This window comes from Mandrillus leucophaeus, unplaced genomic scaffold (genome assembly GCF_000951045.1).
Source record: "Mandrillus leucophaeus isolate KB7577 unplaced genomic scaffold, Mleu.le_1.0 Scaffold157, whole genome shotgun sequence".
Taxonomy (NCBI): domain Eukaryota; kingdom Metazoa; phylum Chordata; class Mammalia; order Primates; family Cercopithecidae; genus Mandrillus; species Mandrillus leucophaeus.
The window spans coordinates 502758-524944 of NW_012101554.1; the positions used below are offsets into that span (position 1 = coordinate 502758).

General features: G+C 39.3%; 1 protein-coding gene across 5 annotated transcripts in view; it reads left to right on the top strand.

The window, feature by feature from the left end:
• The window catches only part of TXNRD1 (thioredoxin reductase 1), a 152407-nt gene that overhangs the window by 119685 nt on the left and 10535 nt on the right, over positions 1-22187 (top strand). For all 5 annotated transcript variants that reach the window (XM_011975499.1, XM_011975501.1, XM_011975504.1 and 2 more), the window contains 9 exons: positions 1956-2098; positions 2500-2615; positions 4406-4631; positions 7245-7337; positions 8255-8331; positions 9408-9564; positions 13361-13468; positions 16332-16427; positions 21586-21720. In XM_011975499.1, the coding sequence (XP_011830889.1) occupies positions 1956-2098; positions 2500-2615; positions 4406-4631; positions 7245-7337; positions 8255-8331; positions 9408-9564; positions 13361-13468; positions 16332-16427; positions 21586-21720 (1151 nt within the window). The remainder of the gene's footprint in view (positions 1-1955; positions 2099-2499; positions 2616-4405; positions 4632-7244; positions 7338-8254; positions 8332-9407; positions 9565-13360; positions 13469-16331; positions 16428-21585; positions 21721-22187) is intronic.

Consider the following 22187-nt stretch of genomic DNA (forward strand, 5'->3'; position numbering starts at 1 on the left):
TATATACTATTCTATTCCACTCCTAGTAGAGAAACAGCAAGTCCTGAGACTTTTGTAGTGGTAGACAGGCCAGGCAGGCAGGTTAGTCCAACCTTCCTGCAGCCTTCCCCGCCCACAAGCTACCTGGTCCTCTAGAACCATAACCACAGTGGCATCTGCAGTTACTTTTTTTTTTTTTCTTTCAGTTGAACCAATCTCTTAAGGTTCGCTCTAATTCTAACATATTATGATCATATGAATTGAATTCAATATCCATAATCTATCTGTTCTCTTGGAGGCTATAAATCAGTTTTTTGTGCTGTCATTCCCACTTCCAGAGGCTGGCCAGTAAGTGTTATAAGCCTGTTTTCAACACTTACTGTATAGCCAGCCTACTTGCCCACTGAATTAGAGACTCACATTCCTCATTTCAATGAGAGAAGCTTTCAGTATATGTTGATTCTCTTCTTCCTTCCAAACCACAACTGCCCTAGGTAGGACCTGTCTTTTGCCTACCACCAGAGTATATTTACCTGTATCTTATTTATTTCCCTAGTCATTTATAAGATATTGATTATTGGGCCAGGTGGCTCATGCCTGTAATCCTGACGGTTTGGGAGGCCAAGGGGAAGGATCAGTTTGAGACCAGAAGTTCAAGACTACCTTGGGCAACAAAGCAAGACCCTGTCTCTAAAAAAAAAAAAAAATTAGTTGGGCATGGAAGCCCTCTCCTATAGTCCCAGCTTCTTAGGAGGCTGAAGCAGGGGGATAATTTGAGCCCCGGAGTTTGAGGCTGCAGTGAGCTGTTATTGATTGTACCACTGCACTCCAGCCTGGGCAACAGAGTGAGACCCTGTCTCTAAAGAAGAGATTATTGAGGCTGGGTGCAATGACTCGTGCCTGTAATCCCAGCACTTTGGGAGGCTGAAGTGGGCAGAGCACTTGAGGTCAGGAGTTTGAGACCAGCCAGGCCAACATGGCAAAACTGCGTCTCTACTAAAATTAAAAAAAATTAGCTGGGCGTGGTGGCCCACACTTGTAGTCCCAGCTACTTGGGAGGCTGAGGCATGAGAATAGCTTGAACCCTGGGGTTGGGGGGTCAGAGGTTGCAGTGAGCCCAGATTGAGCCATTGCATTCCAGTCTGGGCAACAGGGCAAGACTCTGTCTCGGGGGGGAATAAAAAAGAGAGATTATTGAATACCCAAGGGTTGATTTTTATCCTTTGAAATTTAATATTACTTTAGTGCCCTGAGGATTAATTTAATTATGACAGAATCAAAAAGAATAAAAAAGTTTTCTCTTTGATGAGATATGGGAGTTTGGAGGGAAATGTGATGGACTCTTAAAATTCTGTCTAAATGAACAGTCAGTGAATTTTTTCCATAAAAGGCTAGATGGTAAATATTTTAGGATTCTTGGGGCATAGGGTCTCTAGTAGCTACTTAACTCTGCCCATGTAGTGTGAAAGTAGCACTAGAAAATATTGAAATAAATAAGCATGGCTGTATTTTAATAAAACTTTATTTACAAAAAGGTGATGGGCTGGATTGGCCCATGGTTTCAGTTTGCCAGCCCCTGGCATAAACATTGTTACTAGTGTAGTAACTCCATACTTGGCTACATCAGAATCTCTTGGATTTTCTTACAAATAGAGAATCCTAAGCCTTAATATATCCCAGAAATCAGTAAAATTCAAGTTCATTTCTAGATAAAGAAGGGAAGAGTTTGTGTATTGTTATTTTAGTTTAAAATTGTCAGGAGATCTGTCTTGTATTATTTAATTGTATTAGTCTTATAAAAGAGAAAGAATATTCAAAGATGAAAAAGTGGCATATGTGCTCAAAATGGAGGATTTGCCCTTTTAGATTGCCTTTTAGAGCTCTGCTCCTTGTATTTCACTTGAGTGATTATTGAGAGATGATCTTTGCCAGGAGTTGAAAAGCCAAACAAGATTTTGTCTTATTTTCTTATACAGTTAAGCATGATTGGGACAGAATGATAGAAGCTGTACAGAATCACATTGGCTCTTTGAATTGGGGCTACCGAGTAGCTCTGCGGGAGAAAAAAGTTGTCTATGAGAATGCTTACGGGCAGTTTATTGGTCCTCACAGGATTAAGGTAATTATGTGACATCCTGACTAGTTTTTTTTTTTTTTTAAAGCTTTGGTTGGAAAATGTTAAAGTATTATAATAAAAGTAATAGCCACTGTGACCCAGACTATCCAGTTTGGTGATTTTGCTGTCATATCATCCTATGGGGCCTTGTGTGGAGGTATGGTAAAATGTAAGCGTACTGAACCAGACCACCTGGATTTGAGGTTTGGCTCTGGCACTTACTAGCATTGTGACTTTGAGCAAGTCTGTTAACTACTCAGTCTTAATTTATCCTTTTTACTATATTATTGTCCTCATTATGAGGATGAAATGAGACAATGTAGTGAATGGCCTTTGTTAACTATGAAGTTTACAATTCTGAGGAATGATTACTTAATAAGGTTTTCATATTGGTTCCTTTGTAGGCAACAAATAATAAAGGCAAAGAAAAAATTTATTCAGCAGAGAGATTTCTCATTGCCACTGGTGAAAGACCACGTTACTTGGGCATCCCTGGTGACAAAGAATACTGCATTAGCAGGTAAAGAAAAAAAGCACGGTGGAAAAGAAAAACCTATTGTGGATTTTGCTTTCACATTTTTCTTCAAACCCACTTCGTCAATTTTTTGGACTTCAGACAGATTTCTTTGCCACATTGTGCCCTCTCTGGGGGCAGGGGTTTAGGAGAAAGAGAATAAGGAAAAATGATTTTAAAGAAGAACTTTTTTTTTTTTTTTGAGGCGGAGTCTCGCTCTGTCACCCAGGCTGGAGTGCAATGGCCGGATCTCAGCTCACTGCAAGCTCCGCCTGCCGGGTTTACGCCATTCTCCTGCCTCAGCCTCCTGAGTAGCTGGGACTACAGGCGCCTGCCACCTCGCCTGGCTAGGTTTTTTTGTATTTTTTAGTAGAGACGGGGTTTCACCGTGTTGACCAGGATGGTCTCGATCTCCTGACCTCGTGATCCGCCCGTCTCGGCCTTCCAAAGTGCTGGGATTACAGACTTGAGCCACCGCGCCCGGCCTAAAGGAGAACATTTTAAATATTGAAAACTTCAAACATTGGTCATCTTGCTACACAGAATTAGTATCACTAACATACTAGTATAGATTTATATTTACATTTGTATTTGAAATTTATGCATGTGTATGTAAGTATGTAATCAATGGATATTCACATTTTGTAAAATAGGTATGATACATATATACATTTAGATTTTGTAAAATGAGGATCATATATTACCCTTTAACACTTGCAGAATGGCTGCTAAAAGAAATAGAGGCTGGCAGGTCATTTAGATTTATCAGACTGTAGACCCTACTCAATGCTGTTGAACGGTTACGGTGTCAGTGTAGAAGGACCTCCTGAAATGAGTCAAGCAAGGAGATGTTTTGCTGTGTGGTTTATTTTTGCCTGTCAAATGGTAACACTGCTGACATTGTTCAGGAGCTTTCAATTATGAAGTCATTAAGACAGAGTGTTGGTAAATGTGTTTGGATCCCTTTTGCTCTGGAGTTTCTGATTGTGTTATAAATTACTCTTCTCCTTAAGGCTCTTTTTGGTATATGCTTTTATCCTTTCTCACATGGTGGAAGAGGTCTCAGGGGCCTTTTTTATGAGGACATTAGCCCCATTCATGAGTGGTCTGCCCCCGTGGCCTAATCACTTCCCAAAAGCCCCACCCCTGATATCATTGCCTTGGGGTTTAGGATGTTAATCTGTGCATTTTGGGGGTACATAAACATTCAGACAATAGCAGGCCCCCTTCTGGTATTTTTTAAAAACTCATTCTCTAACAATGCTTTTATGATCTCTGTGTCCCTAGCTCAACTAGAAGACTTTTGTCAGGTTCTACTTTTTGTAGTTGACTTTTATATTATAAGATATTGAAAGTTTTTTTTCCCCCCCATTCTTGTCCACATTCTTGATAATAATTGGTGTTTCAGCTGAGGACAAGTAACACAGGTTTTTCCACCTCAGAGAGAGCTGAGTGGTGGCATGAGGATGGAGGTTAGGGTTTGCAAATCTTTGATTTATTCCAAACAGTTCAAAATCATTTAGTGTGAAGATGAATTGGACTAACTGACTAATATCAGAAGTCACACAGTTTGCTGTGTTTAGCTGTGGGTAGCTTGAGCTACTCCCAAAGCAACTGAGTGGCAAGAAAGGGTATTTAAGAATTATAAAAACTTCTAATGTATTATGTGTGTAGCTAGTAGAATGTTTATCATCTTGAAAGTATGTTCTTATCAAAGTAAAAATGTGTACTTGGATTTAGTAATTACTCATATAGGAACTTTTTTTTTCTTCTTTCTTTTTTTTTTTTTTTTCCAGTGATGATCTTTTCTCCTTGCCTTACTGCCCGGGTAAGACCCTGGTCGTTGGAGCATCCTATGTCGCTTTAGAGTGTGCTGGATTTCTTGCTGGTATTGGTTTAGATGTCACTGTTATGGTTAGGTCCATTCTTCTTAGAGGATTTGACCAGGACATGGCCAACAAAATTGGTGAACACATGGAAGAACATGGCATCAAGTTTATCAGACAGTTTGTACCAATTAAAGTAAGTGGGTTTGCCTGTAGGTTTGTTGATTCTACATTCAGGTAAAAGGCAAAAAGAGAGTTGAGTTGGTGGTGGAAGCATCCTTTCAGCATTATAAACCATCAGGAATGCTGATTCCCCTACTGCTGTATGCTGGTATATAAACTCGTACCTCCCTACCATCTAAAGACCTATATAGCTTTGTTCTTATTTATAGATTAATAATCTCTTCGTTTGTCAACTTTCTCACTTTTGGTTTTCTTCTGTTCAATGCTTTCCTTTATGCATTCCTTTGTCATCTTTGGTCTGTTAATACTTTGTTTCTTCATATACACCAGAGATTTAAATAAGAGTTCAAGACTAGGCCCTACCTGCACTCCCTGGCTCCCCGTAGGACATTTCCCCCTTGGTATATGGTACAGTCTCAACATAAACACTACATACTTCTGGCATCCCGCTTATCTCATTTATTTATGTGTGCTAACCTTTTTCGCTCTTTTAATCTTTTGAAAAGACCTAATACTATGCCAAGTCACACCTGGGATTTGTTAACATTATCAGAAATGTTTTGATACATAAGAGTGACAAAATTGAACACTTAGTGTACGTCTCAGACTAATAGATAATTTTCTCTAGTGCAGGGAAAATGGTGGGACTATTTTGTTAAACTTAAGGAATTGTAGTTGTCATTTCTTTTCATCTCTCAGTGGGTTGACTTGAGTTGTGTATGTGACTATGGATCTCCTAATGCTGATACATAAGAATATGAACTTTGGGATTGGAATGACCTGAATTCACATACTATTCTGCCAGTTTCTTGCTCTATGACTTTGGAAGAGTTACCTCTCTGAACCTGTTTCTTCTGTAAAATGAGGTTGATAACAGCATCTAACAATTCTTGTGAGAATTGCATTAGCCAACACTTATAAAGTAATTAGAAAAGTACCTGGTAGAGAGTAAGTCTAAAGTGAATCTATCTCATAATATTGTTGTGAAGATTAAGGCACAAATTTCCTGGAAGCTGTCAGTGCTTGATTACTGTAGCTGTTTTTTATTTTTACTTTTTTTTTTTTTTTTTGAGACGGAGTTTGGCTCTGTCACCCAGGCTGGAGTGCAATAGCCCAATCTCAGCTGACTGCAACCTCTGCCTCCCAGGTTCAAGCGATTCTGTTGCCTCAGCCTCCTGAGTAACTGGGGCCACAGGTGCGTGCCACCACACCTGGCTAATTTTTGTATTTTTAGTAGAGAAGGCTTTCACCATGTTGGCCAGGCTGATCTTCAACTCCTGACCTCAAGTGGTCCTCCCAGAGCAGCGTCCGAAAGTGCTGGGATTACGGGCTTGAGCCACCGCACCTGGCCTAGCAGTAGAGGTATATATGCTACCATTTGCAGTAGAGCTATGATTCATAACAACAGTAAACAATAGTTGTATGTATATGGTCTACTGATAGAAAGTAACATCTTCCTTTATATATATTTTTTAACATATGGGGAATTGTGGACCCTTTTGAAAACCTGGTGGACTATTCCTAGTAAAATAGGGTTACCAGAGTATCTGATTCCCACAGCTGGGTATTAAACTCTTGCTGTATTATAAAGGAACCTTCTGTGGAGAGTGGGGAGAGGGTACATTTTTTACAGAGAATGTAGTATGTGTAGAAAGGCTCTGTGGGAAGAACTATTGTTCTAGATACAAAAAAGGCCTGATTGAAGTACAAAAGTGAATAAGGGTGGAGGTGGGATGAGGCCCTTAATGTTTCCAAACTAATCTTAAGCAGTGGACCAGGTAAGCTCTTTTCCAAGGATTAGAACATTTTAATTAAAGTTAAACAAGAAAGACTTTTCCAGTATGTTCAGAGAGGCTTGTTTAACTATATAAGAAGGAAAGGGAATTCAGGAAGGAAATTTTTATTACCTTATTGATGTCAAATAAAATAACCCTGGGTAGTTTTCCAGGTGGGTTTCTAAGTCATTAAACCTAGTCTGTAGGTTGTCGTTAACATCTATGTGTAGTAGGTTGATATATTTATTCTCATCTGCCATCACTCAAGTATCAGGGCTCGCTCATTTCTTTCTACATCCTTAACGACTGAAAACAACCCCTGGTTCTGATAAACACCCACATCTCCTTGCCCACTCCAATTTTTAAGACGTTCTAGCTGTTACCCATATCACTATTGACCTACTCTAATTTAATCTATCCTTTGTTGTCAATGAAAGCTGAGCATCTGTAGTCAAAAGAGAATCTCTGAATTTGGGCAACAGTTGCCCTCCATGGGATTAATGGTTCTGGGTGAATCACAAGATAGAAACCTGGGAAAAGCAGTAAGTCATTGGTTTGATTTTTAGGGATGGTAGTGTGCTTTGTGTAGCTTGCTTTTTTCCCCCGTTTTTCTCTGAATTTTATTGTTTGAGAACTCTTTAAAAGAAAGCCCTTCTAGCAGACAACATTGAGCAGTGAAAAAGAAGATAATCATTTATCATCCTAATGTTAAGTGAGGGAGATGGGACATAAAAGACCTATCAAGCAAGATTTTATATTTTAACTTCGGGTTAACCAGATGGGAGGGGAAGGTAGATAATCCAACTTGATAAATGTCTTTATTTCACAGTAAAACTTCATCACTCTTACAGATTGAACAAATTGAAGCGGGGACACCAGGCCGACTCAGAGTAGTAGCTCAGTCCACCAACAGTGAGGAAATCATTGAAGGAGAGTATAATACGGTAAGGAATGGGCCCAGGTTAATACTTTATCAGAAAGCAAATAACGTGCTTATTGGGTATCTTATAGGAACTTAAAATGGCTCTTAGTGATTTCCAAACGTACTAGTTCTATGCCCATTCTAAGACATCTCAGTAACTTATAATATTAAAATTTGTTTTGGTGGCTGGGCGTCTTGGCTCACGCCTGTAATCCCAGCACTTTGGGAGGCCAAGACGGGTGGATCACAAGGTCAAGAGATTGAGACCATCCTGGCCAACATGGTGAAACCCTGTCTCTGCTGAAAATACAAAAATTAGCCGGACGTGGTGGGGTGCGCCTGTAGTCCTGGCTACTCGGGAGACTGAGGCAGAAGAATCGCTTGAACCCAGGAGGCGCAGATTGCAGTGAGCCAAGATTGTGCCACTGCACTCCAGCCTGGGCGACAGAGCGAGACTCCGTCTCAAAAAAAAAAAAAAAAAAGAAAATTGTTTTGGTAAAGGTATGGCTTCAGATTTTTTCCACTGTAACTTAAAGTATTACTAGTCAAATGGCTATACAAAGGCAACAGAATTTTTAAATGAGCCAGAATTTCTGTCCTGTGTTATTTCCTTTCATCTCTCCAGACAACCACTTAAAAAATAATTTAGTTACAGACTATGATGTCGTTGTCTTTAAACTTGGATAGGTTTATTAATTATGAATTCTCTTTTTCCTAATAAGAAATAGAAAATAATTTCTAATATATCATATATGTTCAAAGGATTTTTTCTGAAGATTTTAATTTATTTAAACTCTTGCATTATTTTCTTAGTGAAATATTTATTTCCGAGTTTGAAAAATGAAATCAGATTGGCTTAGTAAGCAGAGAAAAATAAGATTAAGTAATAAATGCAAAGCCTTTTTGTTATTAGTCACTAATATATTAATAATTTTTCAGGTGTTGCTGGCAATAGGAAGAGATGCTTGCACAAGAAAAATTGGCTTAGAAACTGTAGGGGTGAAGATAAATGAAAAGTAAGAAAAAACCTTTATTACGTCATATTTATTTATTTACTTATTTATTTATTTTATTTGAGACAGAGTTTCTCTCTTGTCTCCCAGGCTGTAGTACAATGGTGTGATCTCGGCTCACTGCAACCTCTGCCCACTGAGATCGAGCCATTCTCCTGCCTCAGCCTCCCATGTAGCTGGGATTACAGGCATGCACCACCATGCCCGGCTAATTTTTGTATTTTTAATAGAGACGGGGTTTCACCCTTTTGGTCAGGCTGATCTTAAACTCCTGACCTCAGGTGACCCACCTGCCTTGGCCTCCCAAAATGCTGGGATTACAAGTGTGAGCCACTGTGCCTGGTCTGTTATGTGATATTTAATACTATTTCAGTTATTTACAGCGTTGGTCAATTATAGAATTTTAGTTTTTTGTTTGTATGTTTGTTTTTTTGAGACAGAGACTTGCTCTGTCACCCAGGCTGGAGTGCAGTAGTGTAATCTTGTGTCACTGCCACCTCCGCTTCCTGGGTTCAAGCAATTCTTGTGCCTCAGCCTCCCTGGTAGCTAGATTACAGGTGCCTGCCATCACACCTATAATCATGCTGGCCAGGCTGGTCTCCATCTTTTGGCCTCAGGTGATCTACCCACATCAGCCTCCCAAAGTATTGGGATTACAGGTGTGAGCCACTGTGCCTGGCTGAATTTTAGATTTTTTAAAGCTAATTTTTACCATAGTTGAAGAGCTCAACTAGAAAACTTTTCTTCCAGTGCCATTCACATTAGTATTTCCTATTTGTTTTCTTTTTCCATTTTGGGGGGAGTTATAATTTAGAATCCTCACTCTTAACCATTGTGTTGGAGTTCTTCCATTCTAAAATTTCTTAGTTTTCTTATTTCTTTGATTTTCAGAATAGTGACCAGAATTGTCATGAAAAGCTATTTTGTTCCTTTGAGCTGTTTTGTTATATTTTTAATACATTAGAACATTGCCCTCAGCTAGAGTCACAATTTTGGGCTTCCTTGGGAAAACAGAGGATTTTGTTATCCTTAATTAATAATGGTAATTAATGATTATTTTTAACTGTGTAAAATTGCAGGACTGGAAAAATACCTGTCACAGATGAAGAACAGACCAATGTGCCTTACATCTATGCCATTGGCGATATATTAGAGGATAAGGTGGAGCTCACCCCGGTTGCAATCCAGGCAGGAAGATTGCTGGCTCAGAGGCTCTATGCAGGTTCCACTGTCAAGGTGAGTGTTGTGCTTGTTACTCATTAGATACTGTTGTCAGCAATACTCCCAGTTCCTTATTTAGGGGGCAGTTGGAAAGTTTTGCAGATCTTGAATAATTTAGTTATTTTGGTGATGGCATCCTAGATGTCCTTTATTAGCTGTATTTCAGACAAGAAATTATTAAGGCTGCTGTACATTGTGACTTTATTATGAAAATTGACACTTGACTGGGCACAGTGGCTCAGGCCTGTGATTACAGGACTTTGGGAGGCCGAGGCAGGCCGATCACCAGGTCAGGAGTTCAAGACCAGCCTGGCCAACATGGCGAAACCCCATCTCTACTAAAAATACAAAAATTAGCCGTGCATGGTGGCGTATGCCTGTAATCCCAGCGACTCTGGAGGCTGAGGCAGGAGAATTGCTTGAACCGGGAACTGGGAGGCGGAGGTTGCAGCGAGCCAAGATCGCGCCACTGTACTCCTGCCATGGCTACAGAGCAAAACTCTGTCTAAAAAAGGAGGTGGAGTTTGCAGTGAGCCGAGATCGCGTCACTGCACTCCAGCCTGGGCGATAGAGTGAGAAAGACTCTGTCTCAAAAAAAAAAAAAAAAAAGGTGTATCTGGCTGGGCGTGGTGGCTCACGCCTGTAATCCCAGCACTTTGGGAGGCCGAGGTGGGTGGATCCGCCTGTAGTCCCAGCTACTCGGGAGGCTGAGGCAGGAGAATGGTGTAAACCCGGGAGGCGGAGCTTACAGTGAGCTGAGATCCGGCCACTGGACTCCAGCCTGGGTGACAGAGTGAGACTCTGTCTCAAAAAAAAAAAAAGAAAATTGACATCTTGGATTCACACTATGAATAAAAAGAACTTGATTAATAGGTTTCAGCACTATTGTTGAATAGTGTACTTTATATCCATATACTCTAAATAGTTGCATTTTATATCTATGTCGTCATTACCAATATAAATAAAATGTTCTGAGTCTTTTTATGGCACTTATCTAGGCTATAAAAGGACTTGAGGATTTAGGTAATGATGTCGGTATGCAAAGTAGTTTAAACCACTCTTCAGGCCTTATTACCCAGTCCTTAGAAAATAATCTGTCTTAGAATGTTGAATACGTTAAATGTTATATTAAATTTTAAAGTGATTTTTTAAAAGCCAGTATAGGATGTTAAAACTCTTCAGTATGTTTCATAGGACTAGATGGCCAGAAAAGAATAAAGACAGCTGTTTTTTAAAAAGGATTCCAGAAACATTAGTTGTAAATAATGTTGGCGTTACCCATTTTCCTTATCATGGTTTCAGTTGGTTACAGTAATGGGAACCTCAAAGAGTGATGCTAGCAAAATTTGTGACCTGGGGTTACTTGGGATGTAATGTAATAAAATCTCATATTTTGAATTAATGGATTGAGGGTTAAGATATTGAATGCCAGATTGACTGATTATTTAGGGAATAGCAGTTGGTTCAGATTACTATTTAGAATAAATTTAACAAGACTGCCTCTTTGAATTACATCTTGTGTGCATTGTTGCACTTATTGCGTATCGGGTATCTCAATATAGCTTGAGATTGGATGCATTTAATTTATTCTTAAATTCATGTCTCAGTGGTTTCCTTAAAAAAAAAAAAAAAGCTAAATCATTGAATGGAGTTGTGCTTTAAAGTAAGATATGGCTGGGCACAGTGGCTCACACCTGTAACCCAGCACACTGGGAGGCTGAGGCAGGAGGATCACTTGCCCAGGAATTCGAAACCAGTCTGGGCAACATGGCGAAACCCTATCTCTACAAAATATACAAAAAATGAGATGGGTGAGGTGGCGTGTGCCTCTAGTCCCAGCTACTCAGAGGGCTGAGGTGGAAGAATAAACTGAACTTGGAAGGTCAAGGCTGCAGTGAGCTGTGATCATGCCACTGCAGTCCAACCTGGGCATCAGAGTAAGACCTTGTCTCCAAAAAAACAGAAAAAAATTCATGGGTCTTTTTGTTTCCTTGGACATACTATTGTATGTCTCAGCCATAATCTAAGAAGACCTCTGTAGACCTCAGGAACTCTCTTTACACATGCAATTCCATCCACTTTGGTTTTGTGACTTGCAACTTGAAACCACCTTGGCTTACAGGAAAGACCCTGGGCTCTGTTTGAGCTCTCCCTCCCTGCACTGAGGCTTAGAAACTGCCTCTGAGCAGTAAGCTGGAGCAGTCACAGGACTCATCTCATTTGTTTCCCTTCCCGCCGGGATCACAGGCTTGCACTGCCTCTTGGTCAATGTCTTAAAAAGTGTTGCTCCATCCTTGTCTGGTTTTCTAGTTGTTTAAAGCAGGAGGGTGAATCTGTTCCCTGATATACCATTGTGGTGTAAGTGATTGTCTGCCTTTACTTTTAAATTAGAATTCCAAGGGTCTATGTATTTTTTTTTTAGAGAAAATTGATTATATTTATTGTTTCTAGAGGCGAGCATGTTTTAAAGATTTTATCTCCCTGTTTTAGAGAGTGAGAATTGCACTTCTCTTATTTTAAATGCAGAATGTTACTTTGGATCACCTCTGTGTACAACTGCTAGGCTTTTACCAGATGGCATTATAAACCCTTGGCATTTACATAATATATTTTTTCATAATTCACAGCAGCATATTAAAGGTTCTGAGAAACCTGATAGAGGAACTCATTTATTTGCTTAATCCAGCTCTTTACAAGTTCATTTGACTATGGAATCCTCTTGTCCTCTGTACCTATTAACATCGTACAGTACGCTTTGAAAATAGTCCTAAGAGTTAACCTTTTTTCCCCCATGGTCTTCTTTACCATTTTAATGGTTGCATAGTGCAGTTTTACATTAAGAGTATGAACTATAGAATCACTTTCTAATTGGATTTTTTTTTTTTTTTTTTTTTTTTTGAGATGAAGTCTCGCTCTTGTCCCCCAGGCTGAAGTGCAATGGTGCAATCTTGGCTCACTGCAACCTCCACCTCCCAGGTTCAAGCGATTCTCCTGCCTCAGCCTCCCAAGTAGCTGGGATTACAGGCGCCTGCCACCATGCCCAGCTAATTTTTGTTATTTTTAGTAGAGATGGCATTTCACCATGTTGGCCAGGCTGGTCTCGAACTCCTGATCTCAGGTGATCCACCCGCCTCAGCTTCCCAAAGTGCTGGGATTGCAGGCGTGAGCCACCATGGCCGGCCCTAATTGGGATTTTTAAGCTACTCCAACATTCCCACTATTGAGTACTATAGCAATGTTCAATTAATACATGTAGCCTTTTCTGTATATCAGACTATTACTATGTTAGTATTGTATGTTATAGTAAAATATAGTAATATATCATCTATATGTTAAATTATATCTATAATCTTACTATAGATTTCTATAGGTGGGATTATTGGGCCAAAAGGATAAAATGTTTTATGGCTGTTAATATGTATTACCTAATTGATGTTTTAAAGAAGTCTTTTAATTTTTTATCACTGATAATACAAGACTATCAGATTTGGGTACACCAGTATTATTTTTGCCTGCTTTATTAAGGGGAAAGAAAGTGTATCATTGTTGATAACATCAGTTATTTGATGGATAGAGAAGCTGCATGAATCTTTTTCTCATAGTCTTACTAGACTTCACACTTCTACTAAACTTTTCAAATAAGTTACTGGTTCTCAGTGTAGTAGAATATCTGGGATTGAGACCACATACTTTTGGTAGCAATTTATTACTTTTATTTCCTTTGTCAATTTTGAACTTTTTTGAAGTGTACCTTTCTTTTTTTAAGTTAGAACTTTGCCTGTTATAACTCCTTACCTCCATTTTTAAACAGTGTGACTATGAAAATGTTCCAACCACTGTATTTACTCCTTTGGAATATGGTGCTTGTGGCCTTTCTGAGGAGAAAGCTGTGGAGAAGTTTGGGGAAGAAAATATTGAGGTGAGTTGTTTTCCTCTTTTCTCCTATGTTATATCACTACTTTTTTTTCTTCAGAATTTTAACATATACAGAAGAGTTGAAAAATAGTACAAAGAATTTTCATATACCCATTATCCAGATTCATATATTACTAACATTGTGCCAATTTATTTTATACACTTTTAGTAGTTTCTCATTCTCTGTGTGTGTGTGTTTCTGTGAATCATTTGAGAGTAAGCTGAATGCTCCTTTACCCCTAAATACTTTATTGTGTATTTCTGTGAATAAGGGCATTTTCTTATGTAACCATAGTGTTACTTTTAGGAAATTTAGTATTGGTGTAATAATTTTTATCTGATTTAACTTTCATTTTCTAATTCTGTCAGTTGGCCCAATCATATTTCCTTTTAATTTTTAAAATCACATTTATTGATTTCTCATGATTAATTATAGGAAAATGAAAAGAAAAAATAAAAACTAACGTTTCCACTGCTCTGACCATTAGTACTATTTGTTTCTAGCATTACCCTCTAATTTGTACTAACTTTTCTGCTCACGTTTTATCATGGAGTCAAGGAAAATGCACGTGAAATACACTATTTCTATATACACAAATAATGCCACCCAGAAGAACTGCTATTTTAAATCATTTTGGGGACAATTTCCAATAAAACCTTCTGAAAGACCAGGTTTGTGAATAAGTCAATTTTTTTTTATATAAAAGCCTATTTTAAATCTCTTAATAATCTTTATTACATGCATTGGTAGTAGCATGTAATATGTTGGTCTATTAGTAACACAATATTAACATTTTTTTCTGATTATAAGAATAGTATATCTGAGGCCAGGTGCGGTGGCTCACGCCTGTAATCCTAGCACTTTGGGAGGCCAAGGCAGGCAGATCACAAGGTCAGGAGATTCAGACCATCCTGGCTAACAAGGTGAAACCCTGTCTCTACTAAAAATACAAAAAGAAATTAGCCGGGCCTGGTGGCGTGCACCTGTATTCCCAGCTACTCGGGAGGCTGAGTCTGGAGAATAGCACGAACCCAGGAGGTGGAGTTTGCAGTGAGCCGAGATCGCGTCACTGCACTCCAGCCTGGGCGATAGAGTGAGAAAGACTCTGTCTCAAAAAAAAAAAAAAAAAAGGTGTATCTGGCTGGGCGTGGTGGCTCACGCCTGTAATCCCAGCACTTTGGGAGGCCGAGGTGGGTGGATCACCTGAGGCCGGGATTTCGAGACCAGCCTGACCAACATGGAGAAACCCCATCTCTACTAAAAATACAAAATTAGCCAGGTGTGGTGTTGCATGCCTGTAATCCCAGCTACTTGGGAAGCTGAGGCAGGAGAATCGCTTGAACCCGAGAGGCGGAGGTTGTGGTGAGTCAAGATTGGGCCATTGCACTCCAGCCTGGGCAACAAGAACAAAACTCCGTCTCAAAAAAAAAAAAAAAGAAGTTTTGAAATTAGGAAAATATCAAAAAGGAAATTTTAATTCATGAAGAGATAACTGCTATTAATATATTTGTGTATTTCCTTCCAGTTTCTTTTTCTCTTAATATTTTGATACGTTTTTAATATTTTATGTATGTATGTATGTATATGTGATTTTTGTGTGGGTATGTATGTCTTAATTTTTTTCAAAGTTTGATGAAGTTACAGTTTTAGGTCCAAGTTTAATGGTAATGTTATGTCATCAACATTTCCTATCTTTAATTCTCTAAAATCTCCATTTTTTAAAAAAAGGGGAATTCTTCTTTTAAGGGGTGCTATAATTTGTTAAGCCATTCTTTGATTAGGTTATTTACAGTTTTTCATTATTATAAATAGAATCACAAACATCTTTATAATTCATTGTTTCTCAGATTATTTTTTGAAGATAGATTTCCTATATGAGTGTGTATATACGTGACATACATATATAATTAAAATTGGAAATTTTTCATATATATTTCATATTTCTTGATAGACAATATTTAAGTTTTTTAATTTGCTTTTTTGTTATAGAAGTATAATGTGTTTGAGTTGAAGAAACTTTGAAAAATGTAAGGGAAAGAGGAAACAATTACTCATGGACTTATATCTGTAACACAGCAATTGTTAGCAATTGGGGGATGATTCCTTTAATTTTTTCCTACATAATTGTGATACTGTGATACTGTACATTAAATTTTGTAACCCATGTTTATTTTTAAAATTATATAATTTATCACAACATGGAAGAACACTTCTTATGTCTTCGTAGTCAATTTGGTCATAAAAGGTAGCGAATCATGTTTTGAACTGAGGCTAGCAGCTGGAGGAGAAAAAAAATCCATTTAGTCAACCAGGAATTACATCAGTAAGGATGCTGTCCTTCCAACCTTCTTTCCTCCCCCCCTTCCTCCTTCCTTCATTCCTTCCCTGTCTCCTTCCTTCACTGCTTTTAGTGAATAATGCCAAAGGAGGAAATGCCTTTTGGAAGCATTTAGCAAGAGAACTAGATAATTATCATAATTGATCCTGGCACCTTACTTGTTTTTTGCCCAAGTTGTCATTCACATTGGGTAACAAGATAGTATTGAGGTCTGTATATGTGTGTGTTTTCAGTGTAAGACAGCAGGTAATTAAATGGCTTATTTCTGTCATTCTCTCATTCTTTTTTGTTATTAGTTAGGGTGTACTCTTTTGAGGTTGAGATACATAATTAAAGGCTGAGCTTATAGCAAAAGTGCTTGACAGCAAGGAGTTTAAAGTCATTTACCTTTTGACCAGATTCCTATTCCATGAATTTTATTAATGAAAGTCTACTTACTATAGAGTCTCCACTGTCTTGCACCATGTATGTTTGAGAGACATACTGTTTAAAATAATGGGTCTAAATTTTGCTTTTGTATCTTTTTAGGTTTACCATAGTTACTTTTGGCCATTGGAATGGACGATTCCATCAAGAGATAACAACAAATGTTATGCAAAAATAATCTGTAATACTAAAGACAATGTAAGTGCAATTCTCAATCCTTTCCAATTATTTTATTTAGTTTTTCTTTTCTTTTTTTTTTTTTAAGATGGAGTCTTGCTCTGTCACCCAGTCTGGAGTGCAATGGCGCTGTCTTGGCTCACTGCAACCTCTGCCTCTCAGGTTCAAGCGATTCCCCTGCCTCAGCCTCCCGACTAACTGGGATTACAGACTCGCACCACCACACCGGCTAATTTTTGTATTTTTTTAGTAGAGACAGGGTTTCACCATGTTGGCCAGGCTGGTCTTGAACACTTGACCTTGTAATCCACCTGCCTCGGCCTTCCAAAGTGCTGGAATTACACGTGTGAGCCACCGCACCCGGCTTTAGTTTTTAATATATAGCTTAGTTGGTCACATGGTGCAGATGGCATTCCTTCAGTATTTCGCCTGCCAGTTGTCTCAGGTAATAGGTATCAGGAGCCAGCAAGGACCTTGGCTGTACTGCCTGCTCCCTCATCATCTTCACTGGCACAGAGCCCTGCACGTAGTCAACAGGCAGCCAAAACTTACTGAGTGATGGAACCAAAGGCACAACTTGAGAACTGTCTGTGTTTGTGTTTATAGAAGAGGAACAATAAAGTCATAGACTATCTAAATATAATTAATAACAAAAAAGAACAGGAGCAACGCACATTTGATCCTCAGCAGCTGGCACTACTGAGAAAGAGCCCTTAATTGAGTTCTAAGATTTGATTGCCTGCTGCTACATGTAACACATAGTCTGGTGTTCTTACATGTAAATCTAAGGTATTTTAAGTGCTTCTTAGTAGTTCTTCCCACACATATACTTTATTCATACCATAAACCCCCAATTGTCAGGGTGAATATGTGTAAGAGTACAATATGCAATACATTACAGTACTTCTTTTTTTTTTTTTTGAGACGGAGTCTCACTCTGTTGCCTGGGCTGGACTGCAGTGGTGGGATCTCGGTTCGCTGCAACCTCTGCCTCCCAGGTTCAAGCGATTCTCCTGCCTCAGCCTCACAAGTAGCTGGGATTACAGGCACCCACCACCACGCCCAGTTATTTTGTATTTTTAGTAGAGATGGGGTTTCACCATGTTGGCCAGGCTGATCTCAGTCTCCTGACCTCAGGTGATCTGCCTGCCTTGGTCTCTCAAAGTGCTGGGATTATAGGCATGAGCCACTGTGCCCGGCCTGTTACAGTACTTTTTTAGCAGACACCTGTGAAAGCCTGTGAGCAAACTCTATACCTCACAGGGTTTTTTTCCATATGTATGAAATGAGGGATTGGATAATTCCTATTTTTAAAGTTTTTTGACTGCTGCCACACATTGTAACCTGGGACATAGGTATGCATATACACACATTCTCTTTAAGTAGTGTATTGACTCTTAAGAAAACTGATCTTTTTAACTTAGCTGACACTTTTTAAAGAAATGACCTCAGTAAAAGTATAAATGATGTTAAAGAACCTATACGTTAAAAGCCTAGTAAACTCTGATGTTGTTTTAATCTTGAAATTTGAATATAATTAAGCCATGTATCCTATTTGGAAACTACTGCTTTAGGCAGTAGGACAGTTACAGGTTAGTTTTTTGGTAGAACCAAGGGTTTTAGAAAAATTCCTGAATCCTCTGCAAAAAAGATTCAAATGAATATACTAGGATAACCCATAAAGAGCTACATAGCTAACATAAAAAATAATTGTATATATAATTTTCTTTTTCTTCTCTTTGTTTTTTTATTTGAGATGGAGTCTCATTATGTTGCCAGGCTGGAGTGCTGTGGCGCGATCTTGGCTCATTGCAACCTCTGACTCCCTGGGTCAAGCGATTCTCCTGCCTCAGCCTCCTGAGTAGCTGGGATTACAGGCACGCACCACCACGCCCAGCTAATTTTTGTATTTTTGTTTTTCGGTAGAGACAGAGTTTCACCATGTTGGCCAAGGTGGTCTTGATATCCTGACCTCATGATCCTCATGCCTCGGCCTCCCAAAGTGCTGGGATGACAGGCGTGAGCCACCGTGCCTGGCAGTTTTCTTTTCCTTTTCAGGCAAATTTTCTTAAAAGTTTATATGAGTATACATTAGATATCACTTTTACTGCAGACAAAAGGAGAAAATGTCAGCCGTTCTCATCTGCAGTATATTAACGGCCCCTGTCTCACTGAGAGAGACTTCAGTTGCTCATAGCAGTCAGTGAAACCTTGAAGGTCTCCTTCCTACCAAGTAAATCCATTTTAATCATATGCATTTTGCTCTTTTTCCAATGTTACATTGTTCAAATGGCATTGCTAGAATAACGTGGAAAATAATTTTCCTACCAATAAACCTGTCAGTAATTGAGGTCATAAGGAGGGTGACAGTGTTTTAGGTTATTTTCATAGATAAAGATAGTAATAGAGAAGATGAATATTTGTTATTGCTCTTTTGTCATGACCAATCTGAGGGGAAAGCTTGTAGAACTTGACTATCCCTGGGGCGTGCTTTATTCATTTTGAGTCAGTCACTTGACTTCAGCGTCTAAAGGTCCTTGACTCTAAATCGTACAAATGTTTATTAACTGCTGGCTTTTGTTCTCTGCTATTTTTTTTTTTTTTTTACATAAAACGTCTATAATAAAGATGAAGAAGGTACTCACCATCCAAAGTGAAGAAGCATTAACATTTTTGCTGTATTTGTTTCAGGGCTTTTTTCTTACAAGAGGTAAACCATCATATACGCAGTTTATAACAGCTTGTATTTATTGAGCACTTTTTTTTTTTTTTTGAGATGGAGTCTGGCTCTGTCGCCCAGGCTGGAGTGCAGTGGCCGGATCTCAGCTCACTGCAAGCTCCGCCTCCCGGGTTTACGCCATTCTCCTGCCTCAGCCTCCGGAGTAGCTGGGACTACAGGCGCCCGCCACCTTGCCTGGCTAGTTTTTTTGTATTTTTTAGTAGAGACGGGGTTTCACCGTGTTCGCCAGGATGGTCTCGATCTCCTGACCTCGTGATCCGCCCGTCTCGGCCTCCCAAAGTGCTGGGATTACAGGCTTGAGCCACCGCGCCTGGCCTTATTGAGCACTTATTATATACCAGGCACTATAGAGCTCTACAGGTATTAATTTATTTAATCCTTACATAATCCTGTGAGGTATATGTGCTGTTGTTTTCCCATTTTTATAGATGAGGAAACTGAAGCGTTTGGAAGTTAAATAATTGTGCTCAAATTGTTTACCTAGGTAAGGGCAGATCTGTACATTTATTCTCACACAATGTATATACCATGCTATTAACTATTATCTTATTCCTGTGCAGTCTTCTGTCTTCCTTCACTTCAAAAGGTAAAACTTTTGAAGTTGTAGGGTCTCATGCTTATGTTCTTATGTTTGCCACCTATTTATGAATGCATAAACAAACATACAGTGTTCGTGGTTTAATTGCAGGTGGCATCCTCATTATGTAGAGCTCTGCAACTTTTTAATAATCTCATTATTTTTGAGACCCTTTCCACATTATTACATGGAAATCTATTTTAAGTGCTTTTTAGTAGTTCCTCCTGCAGATACACTTTATTCATACCATAAACCCTGAATTGTCAGGGTGAATATGTGTAAGAGTACAATATGCCATATATTACAGTCCTTTGTCAGCAGAACAACCTCCTGATTGTTTCCAGGGAGTGATGGAACCTTAGACAAGCTCTATACCCCACAGCCTGAGGTGCCTCATCTGTTATGACGAGATTGGACTAGATAGTCTAGTCTGAGTCGGTGCTGAAAATCTGTCAGCTTAACAGTAGAGTGCATCAGATTTCTCTGCTTTTGGCAGAGGCAGCCAGAGTTTGACATTTCTAATTTATCCAAAATAATTTCTACACAGGTATTTTAGAGTGCCAGACATTTTTCTTTTGCTTTTAAAAATGTGTTCAGACTTTGCCGGGCACCATGGCTCACGCCTATAATCCCGGCACTTTGGGAGGCTGAGGTGGGTGAACTGCTTAAGCTTACAAGTTCAGGACCAGCCTAGGCAGCATGGCGAAACCCCATCTCTATCAAAAACAAAACAAAAAATGTTTTCAGACTTCAATGATCTTGTGCTATTTATTTATCCTCAAAACCTTATTTTAAATTACTTTTAAATTTTTATTTTTATTTTATTTTTTAGAGGCAGAGTCTTTGTCACCCACAATGGAGTACAGTGGTGTGATCATAGCTCACTGCTGCCTCCACCTCCTGGGCTCAAGCATTTCTCCCACCTCAGCCTCCCAAGTATCTGGGACTACAGACGTGAGCCACCGTGCCCAGCTAATTTTTATTTTTTATTATTATTTTTTTGTACAGACAGAGTCTCCCTATGTTGCCAGGCTGGTCTTGAATGCCTGGCCTCAGGTGATTCTCCTGCCTCAGCCTCCCAAAGTACTGGGATCACAGGCTTGAGCTATGCTGCCCAGTCAAAATGACTTTTTAATTTGATTGACTACTCTCAAGGGTCCCAGCTATTACAGATAGTGTCTGTGGAGCTGAGATAATCAAATACAGGACGTGAGGACACCCTGCCCCTTTGGTAATATTTTCCAGAACATTTTGGTGATTAAAGACCTGTAGGCATCTTTGTCTTTTGTATTTTTTCTCATAAAATGAGTAATCACTTGTAGCTGTTTCTTGTCCCTTCATTCCTGCCTGAAGTGAACATCATACTCTCTGTTTTGGTTCATGTTGGGGAGTCTTTAGGCTAAATAGCTGCTAGTAGCAGTCATTAAAGTCTCTGGCCGTTTTTCCAGGTGCGGTGGCTCACACCTGTAATCCCAGCACTTTGGGAGGCCGAGGAGGATGGATCACCTGAGACCAGGCGCTCGAGACCAGCATGGCCAATATGGCAAAACCCGTCTCTACTAAAAATACAAAAAAATTAGGCGGGCATGGTGGCGTGTGCCTATAGGGTCCCAGCTGAGGCTGAGGCAGGAGAATCACTTGAATCCAGGAGGCGGAGGTTGCAGTGAGCGGAGATCACACCATTGCCATTGCACTCCTGCCTGGGCAACAAAAAAAAAATCTCAAAAAAAAGAAGTCTCTGCTCATTTTTGAGTTGCATTGTTAAGAAATAGACTGGAGAAATGCTCTAAGGCTGTGTAGGAAGAGAAGGGGAGAAAAATCAGCTTAATTGCATTATTGTTTGTTTTTTTTTTTTACCTTAGGAACGTGTTGTGGGCTTTCACGTACTGGGTCCAAATGCTGGAGAAGTTACACAAGGCTTTGCAGCTGCACTCAAATGTGGACTGACCAAAAAGCAGCTGGACAGCACAATTGGAATCCACCCTGTCTGTGCAGAGGTGGGTCATCTACACTTCTACAGTTTAAAAATGCACACCACCCAGCTTATACGTGGCAGATCTAGGACCCTGAGTTTGATAATGATTCCTCAAAGGAGGGCCTTATCTCTAAAAATTAGTTTTCATCTTTCAATATTGATTGCTCATGGTGTGAGCTGGAGGCTTCTGTCATGTCATTAAGTGGTAAAAATTATGAGAGTGAGTTATAGAGCTGTGCCTTATTTTATTTATCATATCTTCTAAATTATTTTCATGGCAATCAGTTAATAATGGAAGAGCTTCAATCTTAGTTATTCCACAGCTATCTTGAGGCTAATTGATACTGTCTGCCTCTTCAGCTTACAGTATCAGTGAATGAGATTTGAAAATGATGCTTTCCAAAGATCAAATGACAGTAGAACTAGAAATTGACCCATCTAGGCCTCTGGGTGTCAGTGTTTCTTCGCTGCCAGTTATCATCCAAGAGT